General features: G+C 39.6%; 1 protein-coding gene across 1 annotated transcript in view; it reads left to right on the top strand.

The window, feature by feature from the left end:
- The window catches only part of LOC117758833 (uncharacterized threonine-rich GPI-anchored glycoprotein PJ4664.02-like), a 41082-nt gene that overhangs the window by 21881 nt on the left and 3236 nt on the right, over positions 1-15965 (top strand). Inside the window, exons 30-49 of the mRNA XM_034580799.1 lie at positions 1028-1198; positions 1425-1469; positions 1564-1704; positions 2921-3085; positions 3169-3204; positions 3406-3477; positions 4642-4704; positions 4958-5020; positions 5169-5210; positions 9458-9520; positions 10808-10867; positions 11333-12235; positions 12561-12667; positions 12748-12806; positions 13008-13147; positions 13233-13439; positions 13820-14029; positions 14127-14279; positions 14366-14544; positions 15800-15964. Of these exons, the coding sequence (XP_034436690.1) occupies positions 1028-1198; positions 1425-1469; positions 1564-1704; positions 2921-3085; positions 3169-3204; positions 3406-3477; positions 4642-4704; positions 4958-5020; positions 5169-5210; positions 9458-9520; positions 10808-10867; positions 11333-12235; positions 12561-12667; positions 12748-12806; positions 13008-13147; positions 13233-13439; positions 13820-14029; positions 14127-14279; positions 14366-14544; positions 15800-15964 (3044 nt within the window). The remainder of the gene's footprint in view (positions 1-1027; positions 1199-1424; positions 1470-1563; positions 1705-2920; positions 3086-3168; positions 3205-3405; positions 3478-4641; positions 4705-4957; positions 5021-5168; positions 5211-9457; positions 9521-10807; positions 10868-11332; positions 12236-12560; positions 12668-12747; positions 12807-13007; positions 13148-13232; positions 13440-13819; positions 14030-14126; positions 14280-14365; positions 14545-15799; position 15965) is intronic.

The following is a 15965-nucleotide window of genomic DNA, read 5'->3' as shown; positions in this document are numbered from 1 at the left end:
TCCATGATAAGGTTATGAGGACAATTACAGCCATCGTCATTCACTGCAATCAGTTTTAGCACATAGCATTTCTGGTATCAGTGTGTAGAATTTACTGACATCTAGTGGTGAAGTTTCATGTTGCAGCTGAAAACACCTCACCTCACCCTCCCCTTCCAAACATGAAAGAGAACCTGTGTAAGCCTTCAGTTGTCATAAAAACTCAAAAGGTGTTTAGTTTGTCCACTTTGGGCTACTGTAAAAAACATGGCAGCCTCTGTAGAGAGGACCAGCTCCCAATGTTAATATATAATGTATTTAAGTATAAAGGGTTCATTCTAGTGTAAAACCAACAACTGGTCAAATTTAGATGAAAACACTAGTGAAAACATCAATAGGATTATTTTGTATTTAATTTCTGCCATTAGATCCCTTTCACCTAAATCTTACTCACTGAGCCTTTAATATAAAGAGAACTAACTTGAAAATGCACCAGCTTCTAATCATCAAACTCAATGTTTCCCATTATGCATAATGTAAGTGGCAGCTCCAAACACATGTTTTCTTTAGATTTAAACAACCTAATCTCATTCATGCTGTAGCTTTACCTGCGTTTACAGACGGGTCCTACCAGTACATGTGAACTCAGGGGGACGTGTATCTGTCAGGACTGTTCAGCATTATCTGATGACCTTGTGTGTGTCCAATTTGTTTTGAAACTTTGCATAGTTCTAAAATCTCAGTCCAGATATTTAAGATATTGGCTATTTAGAAATGAAAGTTTTTTCTCCATGTGTACACTACTAACTGATCTAAATCCTGGTAGACATATAGGATAAATGGTGCATTAGACAAATGAGTCCTGATTTATTTTTATTTGTAAGATTTAGCACAAAGTCATTTATTTTCTAAATCTTGTAAATTCAACGGAGTTTCAAAACTTGGCTCCATTTCATGTTGTCAATGTGTTTAAATAAATGCTACGTCTTGGAAATGGGTTAAATATTCACATTATTTACATGATTTTCATTATATTTTCTGTCTCCAGTTTGCTCTCTGAGCAGCAGTGGTTACCAGTGCAGATGTGAGGATCAGTATCGTTGGTCATGTGACCAGTGTTTCATGTATGGATCCTGTGACAACATCACCTCCAACACATGTGGATGCATCAATGCCATCCCTGCTGATGGACAGCAATGTCAGCCTGTTGACCAATACAGTAAGCAGCTCTATCAAGTTGTTTTATAAGACCAATGATCAAATATATTCTTATTTTGGCTACAACCTTTTTTATGAGTAATTATTATTTGTTTCACGTCTTTTTAACATTTACAGTAAAATTCAAATGATCTTAATCTGTTCCCATGTATTACAATATGAACACAGATGCTTATGGCTACATTTGAACTTATTCAGTTGTAACTTTTCTCTCTCTTTTTCCAAAGACTTTACATTTTGTCCAGTTACGACGACCACTCCATCACCAACAAGTAAGACTGAGGAGGCAACACACAACAGAAACATAACATGAAAACCACAGTACAGATCAGAAGTGATTCACGTTTCTTTTTTCTGTGTCTGCAGCTTCTCCAGTTCTCTATGAATATGTTATTACAATTGAGCTGAACACCACAGACGTTACAGTGATAGACCGACTGGGAAACATCAGCTACCCAGTCAGCGTCAGCAACAACACAAAAGTCTCTGGCATGAACATCTCTACAGGTAACAATTACACCTTAGTCACTGGTTTAGTGTGAACACATTCTGCCACTTTACAGTGAATGTGGAAAAGTTACTACACCTTGAATTCATAGTTGTACTTCCAATATCTCTTCAGCTCAAATAAAAGAACTTTATAGTTTAAGACTTATTTGACCCTTTATTAATCTCAGAATTTGTCATGTAATAAGATCCATGATAAGGTTATGAGGACAATTACAGCCATCGTCATTCACTGCAATCAGTTTTAGCACATAGCATTTCTGGTATCAGTGTGTAGAATTTACTGATATCTAGTGGTGAAGTTTCATGTTGCAGCTGAAAACACCTCACCTCACCCTCCCCTTCCAAACATGAAAGAGAACCTGTGTAAGCCTTTAGTTGTCATAAAAACTCAAAAGGTGTTTAGTTTGTCCACTTTGGGCTACTGTAAAAAACATGGCAGCCTCTGTAGAGAGGACCAGCTCCCAATGTTAATATATAATGTATTTAAGTATAAAGGGTTCATTCTAGTGTAAAACCAACAACTGGTCAAATTTAGATGAAAACACTAGTGAAAACATCAATAGGATTATTTTGTATTTAATTTCTGCCATAAGATCCCTTTCACCTAAATCTTACTCACTGAGCCTTTAATATAAAGAGAACTAACTTGAAAATGCACCAGCTTCTAATCATCAAACTCAATGTTTCCCATTATGCATAATGTAAGTGGCAGCTCCAAACACATGTTTTCTTTAGATTTAAACAACCTAATCTCATTCATGCTGTAGCTTTACCTGCGTTTACAGACGGGTACTACCAGTACATGTGAACTCAGGGGGACGTGTATCTGTCAGGACTGTTCAGCATTATCTGATGACCTTGTGTGTGTCCAATTTGTTTTGAAACTTTGCATAGTTCTAAAATCTCAGTCCAGATATTTAAGATATTGGCTATTTAGAAATGAAAGTTTTTTCTCCATGTGTACACTACTAACTGATCTAAATCCTGGTAGACATATAGGATAAATGGTGCATTAGACAAATGAGTCCTGATTTATTTTTATTTGTAAGATTTAGCACAAAGTCATTTATTTTCTAAATCTTGTAAATTCAACGGAGTTTCAAAACTTGGCTCCATTTCATGTTGTCAATGTGTTTAAATAAATGCTACGTCTTGGAAATGGGTTAAATATTCACATTATTTACATGATTTTCATTATATTTTCGGTCTCCAGTTTGCTCTCTGAGCAGCAGTGGTTACCAGTGCAGATGTGAGGATCAGTATCGTTGGTCATGTGACCAGTGTTTCATGTATGGATCCTGTGACAACATCACCTCCAACACATGTGGATGCATCAATGCCATCCCTGCTGATGGACAGCAATGTCAGCCACTGACAGGTAAGAAGCTGAAAGTCTCTTTTAAAACTCTTCATGCCTCACTTACCTTTAACTGACCTGAATTTAATGTTTTCTATTTTCAGATGTCTTGATTTGTCCATCAACAACTCCTCCAGTTGGTATGAACGACTTAATCTTATTTCAGACTTGTGTTTATGCTTAAAAACTGTTTTAATGCCACACCAAATTCGTAAAGGCCACAGAGTCACCTTTTCTTCCTCTCTCAGCCATGTTCACTCCGATTAAGTCTGTGTGACAGAGTTTTTCATAATGTTCCTTGTTGTGATGTCTTTTCGTGTTTCATCACTTCCTTGTTTTAGTAACAACTACAACTGTTGCAACAACTAGGAATACTACAGCATTCTTAACACCAACCACCACAGCCATAACAGGTATGTATTATAATCAAGTGTGTGTGTGTGTGTGTGTGTGTGTGTGTGTGTGTGTACACGATAATCACTGCCATTTGATGTTGCATAAGCTTTGTCGACCGCACCTGCCCCCTCTTTCCCCGGGGTACTCAGCAAGCTGCTGTCTATGGCCCCTAGGAGCAGCACTGAATAAAGTTACTGTGCACAGGACATCCAACAAAAGAGCAATCCACCAAGTTGTTGTGCAGACTGGTTAAATGAATTTATCAGTGTCTCTGTGAGAGAATCCTACACTGAAAGCCGAAGTACTTTTGTCTTTTACTGTCAATAAAACACATATTTATACTTTTCAGACTGTTAATGTGACAGTCCTGAACACGACTAAACCCGCAACTAACCCAGCAACTGTAGTAACCAAAGTAGTTTGAAATAATCATTAGTAAGGCTCTTTTCAACATATATTTGCTTGAAAATGAAAAAAAAAAAGTGATCTAGACTTAAATAACAGTTTCTGTTGTATTATTGGAAAATGGTCACTACGACAGATGTGAACACTAAAACAGTTTCAACAGCTGTAACAAGTAAGTGTCCCACTATGTTATAACAAGGGGGTCAGTGTTTGACTTCATGAGCGGGTAGTCCACGAACCAGACGGTTGGCTGTTCAATCCCTGGCTCCTTCAGTATGCATTTGATCGTGTCCTTGAGCAAGACAATGAACCCCAATTTGCCTCAGTGTGGGAATGTAGTGTGAAAGAAAAAAATGCAACATATAGTAGCGCTCTTTTAATGCATGTGTGAATGGATGAATGCAACATTTGAATGGTTGATAAATTTAACAGATAATCTGAGCATGAATTATTCCCATGTTTCATTAGGAAAATTACATGTTTGTAAAATGATCTTTGCAGATTCAACACCTACAACACATCTGAACACCACAACGGCTGCAACAACAACTGTAACAAGTCAGTGCTTTCAAATAATCTCACAACACTTTTTCAAAATGTCCTTAATATTTATCCTCATTTTATAGATTTTACCGTCACCAAAAACAAGTGGTGTTTTTTTTTAGATATAAGGGAAAACACTGATTAAAATCATACAGTAATCTTTATGGATTTAACTTAACTTGACATTTGTCTTAACCACAGTGAAATATACTTAATTGTACATTTCCCCCCAGATTCAACATCGGCTACAACACGTTTTAACACCACAACAGTAACATCAACAGCAGTGGTAACAAGTAAGTATTCAACAACTACCTGTTCCAACAACAAAGGTTCAACCCAGTAATAGTACAGTGTTCCTAATAAAGTGAAGCTTGGTGAATGTATGAATGAACAATCATGGTTACAGTGGTCTCTATTAGTACATTGTGGTTAGTGTTCAATTTTTAGTTAGCGTTTAATTTACGGCTATAACCTAACTTGGCTGAAACCTTACAGTTAATAATCTGAGGATGAATAATTGATGTGTTTGTAAAATGATCTTTGCAGATTCCACACCTATTGCTACAACAAATCTGACCACTACAACAGCTGCAACACCAACTGTAACAAGTCAGTGATTTTAAATAATTTTACAAATGTCCTAAATTTTTGTCTGTAGTATATCCTCATATATCAGATTTGACTTTTACCAACACTAACAACTGTTGTTAGTGGTTGATTTTCAAATAGCCTTTTAATTCAACATCTGCTCCAACAGATTTTAACACCACAACAGTAACACCAACAACAGTTGTAACAAGTAAGTGTTGCCGTGGTTTTGTCCTTCTTCTTCTTCTTCTTCTTCTTCTTCTTCTTCTTCTTCTTCTTCCGAGGATGAGCACGATCACAAATCTGCAGCAGCATCACACACTGGGTCGTAGTCGTCTTCGTCATCTCGGTCTTCTTCTCTGTCTTCTTCTCGGTCCGCTTCTCGGTCTGGCTCTTCCGCGTCCTCTTCGGGTTCAGAGGATTGTTGCTGGGACAACAGCTGTTGGAGAACCTGTTCTCTGGTGAAACGCGCTTGACGTGACATCGTGATCTGGTCAGGGAGAACGGCACACGGAGAAACACACCGGCCTCTCTGTGGGGTCAATTAGACCCACAGAGAGGCCGGTGTGTTTCTCCCGAGATTACAATTGGAATCAGCTGTGGGTCTAAATGACCCCCAGGAGAATCGAGAATGACAATCCATTGGTCTCAAGGCCCCAGGAGAATTGGATAATGACAATCCGTGGGTCACCCTAACCCTAACCCTGAGCGGCCAGGGCTTGCGGATGATCACACGCACGCACGCACGAATGCATACACTTTTTTTTTTAGATATGAGGGAAAACACTGATTAAAATCATACAGTAATCTTTATGGATTTAACTTAACTTGACATTTGTCTTAACCACAGTGAAATATACTTAATTGTACATTTCCCCCCAGATTCAACATCGGCTACAACACGTTTTAACACCACAACAGTAACATCAACAGCAGTGGTAACAAGTAAGTATTCAACAACTACCTGTTCCAACAACAAAGGTTCAACCCAGTAATAGTACAGTGTTCCTAATAAAGTGAAGCTTGGTGAATGTATGAATGAACAATCATGGTTACAGTGGTCTCTATTAGTACATTGTGGTTAGTGTTCAGTTTTTAGTTAGTGTTTAATTTACGGCTATAACCTAACTTGGCTGAAACCTTACAGTTAATAATCTGAGGATGAATAATTGATGTGTTTGTAAAATGATCTTTGCAGATTCCACACCTATTGCTACAACAAATCTGACCACTACAACAGCTGCAACACCAACTGTAACAAGTCAGTGATTTTAAATAATTTTACAAATGTCCTAAATTTTTGTCTGTAGTATATCCTCACATATCAGATTTGACTTTTACCAACACTAACAACTGTTGTTCGTGGTTGATTTTCAAATAGCCTTTTAATTCAACATCTGCTCCAACAGATTTTAACACCACAACAGTAACACCAACAACAGTTGTAACAAGTAAGTGTTGCCGTGGTTTTGTCCTTCTTCTTCTTCTTCTTCTTCTTCTTCTTCTTCTTCTTCTTCCGAGGATGAGCACGATCACAAATCTGCAGCAGCATCACACACTGGGTCTTCGTCGTCTTCGTCGTCTCGGTCTTCTTCTCTGTCTTCTTCTCGGTCTTGCTCTTCTGCGTCCTCTTCGGGTTCAGAGGATTGTTGCTGGGACAACAGCTGTTGGAGAACCTGTTCTCTGGTGAAACACACTTGACGTGACATCGTGATCTGGTCAGGGAGAACGGCACATGGAGAAACACACCGGCCTCTCTGTGGGTGGAATCAGCTGTGGGTCTAAATGACCCCCAGGAGAATCGAGAATCACAATCCATTGGTCTCAAGGCCCCAGGAGAATTGGATAATGACAATCCGTGGGTCACCCTAACCCTAACCCTGAGCGGCCAGGGCTTGCGGATGATCACACGCACGCACAAACGCACACACACACTTTTTTTTTTAGATATAAGGGAAGACACTGATTAAAATCATACAGTAATCTTTATGGATTTAACTTAACTTGACATTTGTCTTAACCACAGTGAAATATACTTAATTGTACATTTCCCCCCAGATTCAACATCGGCTACAACACGTTTTAACACCACAACAGTAACATCAACAGCAGTGGTAACAAGTAAGTATTCAACAACTACCTGTTCCAACAACAAAGGTTCAACCCAGTAATAGTACAGTGTTCCTAATAAAGTGAAGCTTGGTGAATGTATGAATGAACAATCATGGTTACAGTGGTCTCTATTAGTACATTGTGGTTAGTGTTCAGTTTTTTAGTTAGCGTTTAATTTACGGCTATAACCTAACTTGGCTGAAACCTTACAGTTAATAATCTGAGGATGAATAATTGATGTGTTTGTAAAATGATCTTTGCAGATTCCACACCTATTGCTACAACAAATCTGACCACTACAACAGCTGCAACACCAACTGTAACAAGTCAGTGATTTTAAATAAATTTTACAAATGTCCTAAATTTTTGTCTGTAGTATATCCTCATATATCAGATTTTACTTTTACCAAGACTAACAACTGTTGTTCGTGGTTGGTTTTCAAATAGCCTTTTAATTCAACATCTGCTCCAACAGATTTTAACACCACAACAGTAACACCAACAACAGTTGTAACAAGTAAGTGTTGCTGTGGTTTTGTCCTTCTTCTTCTTCTTCTTCTTCTTCTTCCGAGGATGAGCACGATCACGAATCTGCAGCAGCATCACACACTGGGTCGTAGTCGTCTTCGTCGTCTCGGTCTTCTTCTCTGTCTTCTTCTCGGTCCGCTTCTCGGTCTGGCTCTTCCGCGTCCTCTTCGGGTTCAGAGGATTGTTGCTGGGACAACAGCTGTTGGAGAACCTGTTCTCTGGTGAAACGCGCTTGACGTGACATCGTGATCTGGTCAGGGAGAACGGCACACGGAGAAACACACCGGCCTCTCTGTGGGGTCAATTAGACCCACAGAGAGGCCGGTGTGTTTCTCCCGAGATTACAATTGGAATCAGCTGTGGGTCTAAATGACCCCCAGGAGAATCGAGAATGACAATCCATTGGTCTCAAGGCCCCAGGAGAATTGGATAATGACAATCCGTGGGTCACCCTAACCCTAACCCTGAGCGGCCAGGGCTTGCGGATGATCACACGCACGCACGCACGAATGCATACACTTTTTTTTTTAGATATGAGGGAAAACACTGATTAAAATCATACAGTAATCTTTATGGATTTAACTTAACTTGACATTTGTCTTAACCACAGTGAAATATACTTAATTGTACATTTCCCCCCAGATTCAACATCGGCTACAACACGTTTTAACACCACAACAGTAACATCAACAGCAGTGGTAACAAGTAAGTATTCAACAACTACCTGTTCCAACAACAAAGGTTCAACCCAGTAATAGTACAGTGTTCCTAATAAAGTGAAGCTTGGTGAATGTATGAATGAACAATCATGGTTACAGTGGTCTCTATTAGTACATTGTGGTTAGTGTTCAGTTTTTAGTTAGTGTTTAATTTACGGCTATAACCTAACTTGGCTGAAACCTTACAGTTAATAATCTGAGGATGAATAATTGATGTGTTTGTAAAATGATCTTTGCAGATTCCACACCTATTGCTACAACAAATCTGACCACTACAACAGCTGCAACACCAACTGTAACAAGTCAGTGATTTTAAATAATTTTACAAATGTCCTAAATTTTTGTCTGTAGTATATCCTCACATATCAGATTTGACTTTTACCAACACTAACAACTGTTGTTCGTGGTTGATTTTCAAATAGCCTTTTAATTCAACATCTGCTCCAACAGATTTTAACACCACAACAGTAACACCAACAACAGTTGTAACAAGTAAGTGTTGCCGTGGTTTTGTCCTTCTTCTTCTTCTTCTTCTTCTTCTTCTTCTTCTTCTTCTTCCGAGGATGAGCACGATCACAAATCTGCAGCAGCATCACACACTGGGTCGTAGTCGTCTTCGTCGTCTCGGTCTTCTTCTCTGTCTTCTTCTCGGTCTTGCTCTTCTGCGTCCTCTTCGGGTTCAGAGGATTGTTGCTGGGACAACAGCTGTTGGAGAACCTGTTCTCTGGTGAAACACACTTGACGTGACATCGTGATCTGGTCAGGGAGAACGGCACATGGAGAAACACACCGGCCTCTCTGTGGGTGGAATCAGCTGTGGGTCTAAATGACCCCCAGGAGAATCGAGAATCACAATCCATTGGTCTCAAGGCCCCAGGAGAATTGGATAATGACAATCCGTGGGTCACCCTAACCCTAACCCTGAGCGGCCAGGGCTTGCGGATGATCACACGCACGCACAAACGCACACACACACTTTTTTTTTTAGATATAAGGGAAGACACTGATTAAAATCATACAGTAATCTTTATGGATTTAACTTAACTTGACATTTGTCTTAACCACAGTGAAATATACTTAATTGTACATTTCCCCCCAGATTCAACATCGGCTACAACACGTTTTAACACCACAACAGTAACATCAACAGCAGTGGTAACAAGTAAGTATTCAACAACTACCTGTTCCAACAACAAAGGTTCAACCCAGTAATAGTACAGTGTTCCTAATAAAGTGAAGCTTGGTGAATGTATGAATGAACAATCATGGTTACAGTGGTCTCTATTAGTACATTGTGGTTAGTGTTCAGTTTTTTAGTTAGCGTTTAATTTACGGCTATAACCTAACTTGGCTGAAACCTTACAGTTAATAATCTGAGGATGAATAATTGATGTGTTTGTAAAATGATCTTTGCAGATTCCACACCTATTGCTACAACAAATCTGACCACTACAACAGCTGCAACACCAACTGTAACAAGTCAGTGATTTTAAATAAATTTTACAAATGTCCTAAATTTTTGTCTGTAGTATATCCTCATATATCAGATTTTACTTTTACCAAGACTAACAACTGTTGTTCGTGGTTGGTTTTCAAATAGCCTTTTAATTCAACATCTGCTCCAACAGATTTTAACACCACAACAGTAACACCAACAACAGTTGTAACAAGTAAGTGTTGCCGTGGTTTTGTCCTTCTTCTTCTTCTTCTTCTTCTTCTTCCGAGGATGAGCACGATCACGAATCTGCAGCAGCATCACACACTGGGTCGTAGTCGTCTTCGTCGTCTCGGTCTTCTTCTCGGTCTTCTTCTCGGTCCGCTTCTCGGTCTTGCTCTTCCGCGTCCTCTTCGGGTTCAGAGGATTGTTTCTGGGAGAACAGCTGTTGGAGAACCTGTTCTCTGGTGAAACGCGCTTGACGTGACATCGTGATCTGGTCAGGGAGAACGGCACACGGAGAAACACACCGGCCTCTCTGTGGGGTCAATTAGACCCACAGAGAGGCCGGTGTGTTTCTCCCGAGATTACAATTGGAATCAGCTGCGGGTCTAAATGACCCCCAGGAGAATCGAGAATCACAATCCATTGGTCTCAAGGCCCCAGGAGAATTGGATAATGACAATCCGTGGGTCACCCTAACCCTAACCCTGAGCGGCCAGGGCTTGCAGATGATCACAGGCACGCACACACGCACACACTTTTTTTGTTAGATATAAGGGAAAACAACTGTTGTTAGTGGTTGGTTTTCAAATAGCCTTTTAATTCAACATCTGCTCCAACAGATTTTAACACCACAACAGTAACACCAACAACAGTTGTAACAACTAACTGTTAAAAAATACATTTAGTCACCTGAGTTTGAACAACATAGTCATAAAATGTTGTTTTTTTTACACTGAAACTGCACTAGCAAATGTCCAAAAGTTCCTATAAATGAGTTATTTTTTGCAGATTCTACACCTGTTGCTACAACAGTTATGAACACTACAACAGCTGCAACACCTGTGCCAAGTGAGTGTTTGAGAAAAGATGACTCTTCTTTGTTTGTTACAACACATTTGAATGAGACACCTATAACTTCACCCTCCACTGTCGTTATGAGTACATTTTTAAAAGAATGGAGAGGCTAACTCTTGCACAGCTGTTTAAAACGTGTCAAATAGTCCGATTTTGTTTTCCAGTTTAACACATAATTGTACAGATAATTATAAAATGATCAAACTCCACAGTTGCATCAAATTGAAGTGAACACCATAGTTATAACAATACCAACAAAATTTGTATTATTGCTTTAGAATAACAAATTATGTTAAAATAATGAGTCAGTCATTGTTAAAATTCAAAACAGTCAAAATGAATAGTGTGAAATATGTGCATAGTAATAACACTCACTGCTGTGTATTTTTTTTTCTGTGTAATGTCAGTACTGTACATTTAAGGCCGTTTTTGATTATGTCTCCTTAAATATATTTCCAGCTACTAATGCAACCACCACAATTAGCTCAACAACAGCTACTACTAATGTCCCCACCACGACCACTACTGCTGCCACTACCATGACCCCCACCACAACTACGAATGATACCACGACCACGGCTACCAACACGACCACGGCTACCAACACGACTACGATTGCTAACACTACCACTACCCCCACCACAACTACTACCATGACCACTACCCCTACCCCTACCACGACCCCCACCACAACTACGAATGATACCACGACCATGGCTACCAACACGACCATGGCTACCAACACGACTACGATTGCTAACGCTACCACGACCCCCACCACAACTACGAATGATACCACGACCACGGCTACCAACACGACCACGGCTACCAACACGACTACGATTGCTAACACTACCACTACCCCCACCCCCACCACAACTACTACCATGACCACTACCCCTACCCCTACCACGACCCCCACCACAACTACGAATGATACCACGACCATGGCTACCAACACGACCACGGCTACCAACACGACTACGATTGCTAACACTACCACTACCCCCACCCCCACTACAACTACTACCATGACCACTACCCCTACCCCTACCACGACCCCCACCACAACTACGGCTGATACCACGACCACGGCTACCAACACGACTACGATTGCTAACACTACCACTACCCCCAACCCCACCACAACTACGGCTGCTACCACGACCACTACCCCTACCACGACCGCTAATACGACTGCTACCACTACCACTACCCCCACCACGACCGCTGCTACCACGACCACTACCCCCACCACGACCACTACTACGATTGTTACCACGGCTACCACCACGACTACGATTGCTACCACTACCACTACCCCTACCACCAGTGCACCAACGACGGCTAATAACCAAACAGGTATTGTTTTACTGAGAAAAACGTGGCATATTCTGTACATTCTCTTTTATTAAATTGCATTGACAAAGGGCCAGTTGTCACTTGCTGCAGAAAAGAAATTGTTTTAAAGGATATGAGTAATTTTGAGATGAACAGCTGTATGATACTATACCACTGAGCTGCACTGGCACTGCACCTAAATAATACAATGAGTCTTATTTCGTTCTAGAACAACCAACATATTTTAAAAAGGTTCCTGTGTTTATCTGTGTCTTTGCATTGCAAGAAATTAAATGTTAATCCGTAGCTTTGCTCATGTTTTTCATCTACTTTTTTACATAAACAGTTTTCAAAATGGAAATGTCAATGAGATTAGACAAGGAGTACACATCAGAATTTAATAATCTATCAAGTACCGTGTACAAGAATTTGAAATCACAGATCGATAAAGTGGTAAGTGCACTGTTAACACTACTCAATTTTAACTTGCATCTCCAGTTCATATGTTATCACTAACCATGTCTCTCCCACAGATAGATAAGCAGTATAAAGGAATCCCAGGATATATCAAAGGTTTTGTGACAGTGTTCAGGTACAGTGTGGGAATTCAGGCATTAACAAAAATTTGGAGCCGAAGTTAAAACCCATTCCACATTCAATTAAATTATATTTGTATAGCGCCAAATCTTAATATACATTATCTTATGGCACTTTACATAGAAGGTCAAGACCTTAAAATGTATAGATAAACCCAACAGTTCCACATCACAACTTTGCTTTTCTGTTCTTACAGCAAAGGAAGCATTATTACAAAATTTGTTGTACAGATGACACAAGTTGACTTTGATAAAATCTTGGTTGAGAATCAAAAACTCCCTGAAGCAATACCTCCTATTGCTACTGTCATTGGCTCAGTTTCTGCATTTTACCAAAGTAAGTATGAAAAATGAGTAGTATTAGTTTACTACTTTTGTTTAACTTAGAAGAATTTGGCTGTTCAACTCTGTTTTATCCAAAGGTTCAACTCCGATCAGCATTCCAGAGCTCACTTACACTGGTGCCAGACTGTCCCTGAAGTGTGAGCCTCCAAAAAACTTGGGACTAATTTCCAGTTCCAGATGGACATTTAATGAACGGGAAATTAAAGATGGTGGAAGGTTTCACATAACTACTGCCAACTCTATGTCTATGCTTGAAGTTAACAACGTCATTCCTGCTGATAGTGGTAAGTCAGAGCTGGCCGAATTTGTTAACTAATAAGGAATCAATAAACATGAACTCTTCACAACTTAATAAAACAAGACGTTCTCAGACTTGAACTCCGGAGGTAGCCACACAAATGGGTACGGATTTCCTCCGGAGTTTGCCTTTCAAGGCAGGATGTAATGTATTATTTAGAGATCAATTTGTTGTTGATATAATATTAGCAATTATACAAATTGTATTCGCTACTACTGCATCCTTGATCAAATTGGTTGGTAAAGTTATTCCAGTCCCACCCGGCATGCTCTCATCCTGAATGACATGCAGTATTACCATTTAGAATTTTTTTTATTTTATTGTTTTACTAATGCGTTCAGTGATATCTACTTCTCTTGATCACAGGACCTTACAGTTGTACTCTGAACAAAAAGGACCTGGAATTCCAGCAAAAAGGATTTGTAGCGGAAAGCGAAATCAAACGAGCTCCTGTTGTGCGTCTAAAGAGTGAAGTTCATGTAAAATGCGTAACTGGACAGATACAACCACTCGAGTGTTGTGTGCAGCTTCCCTACAAAATCAAGTGGTTTCAAGGCGAAGACCTGTTGAGCTCAGGTAAGGACTGATGTTGGAAACTCCTCATTCCGACCATGCTATGAATTTTTAGAAAGATATTAAAAGTTTATCTCCTCAACAATACTTAAATTTTCAGTTGCTGTTACCAATGAAGACGACTACTGCATCAAGCATAATTACAAATTAGAAAGCTGCAGCGGATCAGAGGAAGATCAAGTCATTTTTACATGCAGGGTAGATAACCCATCAAGTTATGAAATGACATCGACAATGACGATCTTCAAAGAGGGTAAGAGCAACTTTTAAAGTGTAACTACACAATTTGTTTGCTGTTTTTCCTGTCTTTTTCACTAATTGTTTATTGAACTCTATCAGATTTCACATGCAATGACGCTCAGTATGGGACCGGCCGAGTAGGAGACCGATCAAGCATTGGGTGTGATATAGGTCAATTAGGGAAAAGGATGGCGGAATGTCAGGAAACGGGCGAGTGGAAACTGGTCGTAGACACCTGCATTGTAATAGAAATCAATGATTTACTGATTAAGTCACAGGTAGGTGAGCTACTGATCCATCAAACTGCTTCCTATTTGCTGATCGATACTGATGTTTCGTTTAGGGGCTGCGGAGCTCATTTCGATTTACAGGATGCAGGTTTTTTTTGGTAAACTTAGTCAAGTTCCAACATCTTACTTTAGTGATCAACACCCCTCTCAACACGCATGTGTCATTTTACCGTTTCCTTAAGACAGACTTGGAACACCCAAACTTATCTCTTGATATTTAGAAAATGTGATGATGGATTAAAGCTTTATGTAGGCCTGTCACGATAATTACTATATAGACTTATCGTACGATATATAAACATGATGTAGATCATTTTGCTGACCTTGATAAATTGCCCATTGCGTTTACCTGCGAGTTCTTTTAAGAATGTCACCAACGTTTAGCTAGTTGCTGCTTCTCTCATCTGTGTGTCTGTCAGTGTCTGGGAGTGAGGTGGAGTTACAACTCACTCACATGCCCCAGACTGGTCCCGCCCACACTCACTCACTCACGCAGAGCGAAACAGACAGTGAACCAGAAATGAGATGAAGTGAAAAAAAGAGGAGAGCCCATCAACGCGAACGAGGGGACTTGTAGAATTTGTTTAAGAACAGTGGTAACAAAAAGTGGGAAGACAGGGTTTCCACTAAATTCATTATTACCGCCGCTGTTTCAGGATTACACCAACACTAATCCCAAATTACTAAAACCTGATCGATCTTTGTGTTTGGTTTGATTCGGTCACACACTAATACACACACACACACACACACAATCCCTGAGGAACACTGGAATACGAGCCTAATACAAATCAAACCTTAAAGCTCATCAAAAGCATAACCTTCCCATCCTGTTTACCGAGCTGGTTACATGTATCCTGTGCCAATACTTATTCAACAAGCAAATTTTGTGAACAGAGCCAGAGAGTCCATTTTATTTATTTTTTGGGTTGTATGTCGTTTATTTTATTTATGTTTTATTTATTTAGGATATTTTCATATTTTTTATTCCAATTAAAATGTCTGACTAAATATTCTTTGAAAAGGTGTACTTGTATCTTTATGCTGTTTCATTATCATTGTATCAGTGGTAAAATGGTCTCAAAATGATGACAATAATAGAGTTTTTTGCAATAATTTCTTGGACAATATTGTATTGGACTGTATGTCCACTCAAGAACTTAGAAAATATTAATCCCTGCAAATTCGCCTGTTGAAAAAATGTTTGTGTCAAAAGCTTTAGCAGTGTTTTTCTTTCTTTCAGACTTTGGATGAGGAGGGAGTGCAAAACTTTGTAGCGAATCTAAGTAAAGCTGTCCAGAAAGAAAAACAGGACATTGAAAATTCAACTGCAACCATATCAGCTATCGTTGACATCCTAAACACTGTTGCAAATGTTTCAACTACTGTCGATGAAACCATCATGCAGG

Source organism: Hippoglossus hippoglossus, chromosome 24, assembly GCF_009819705.1.
Source record: "Hippoglossus hippoglossus isolate fHipHip1 chromosome 24, fHipHip1.pri, whole genome shotgun sequence".
NCBI lineage: Eukaryota > Metazoa > Chordata > Actinopteri > Pleuronectiformes > Pleuronectidae > Hippoglossus > Hippoglossus hippoglossus.
The sequence above is the reverse complement of the archived record's forward strand: the minus strand, read 5'-3'. Positions and strand labels throughout refer to the sequence as shown.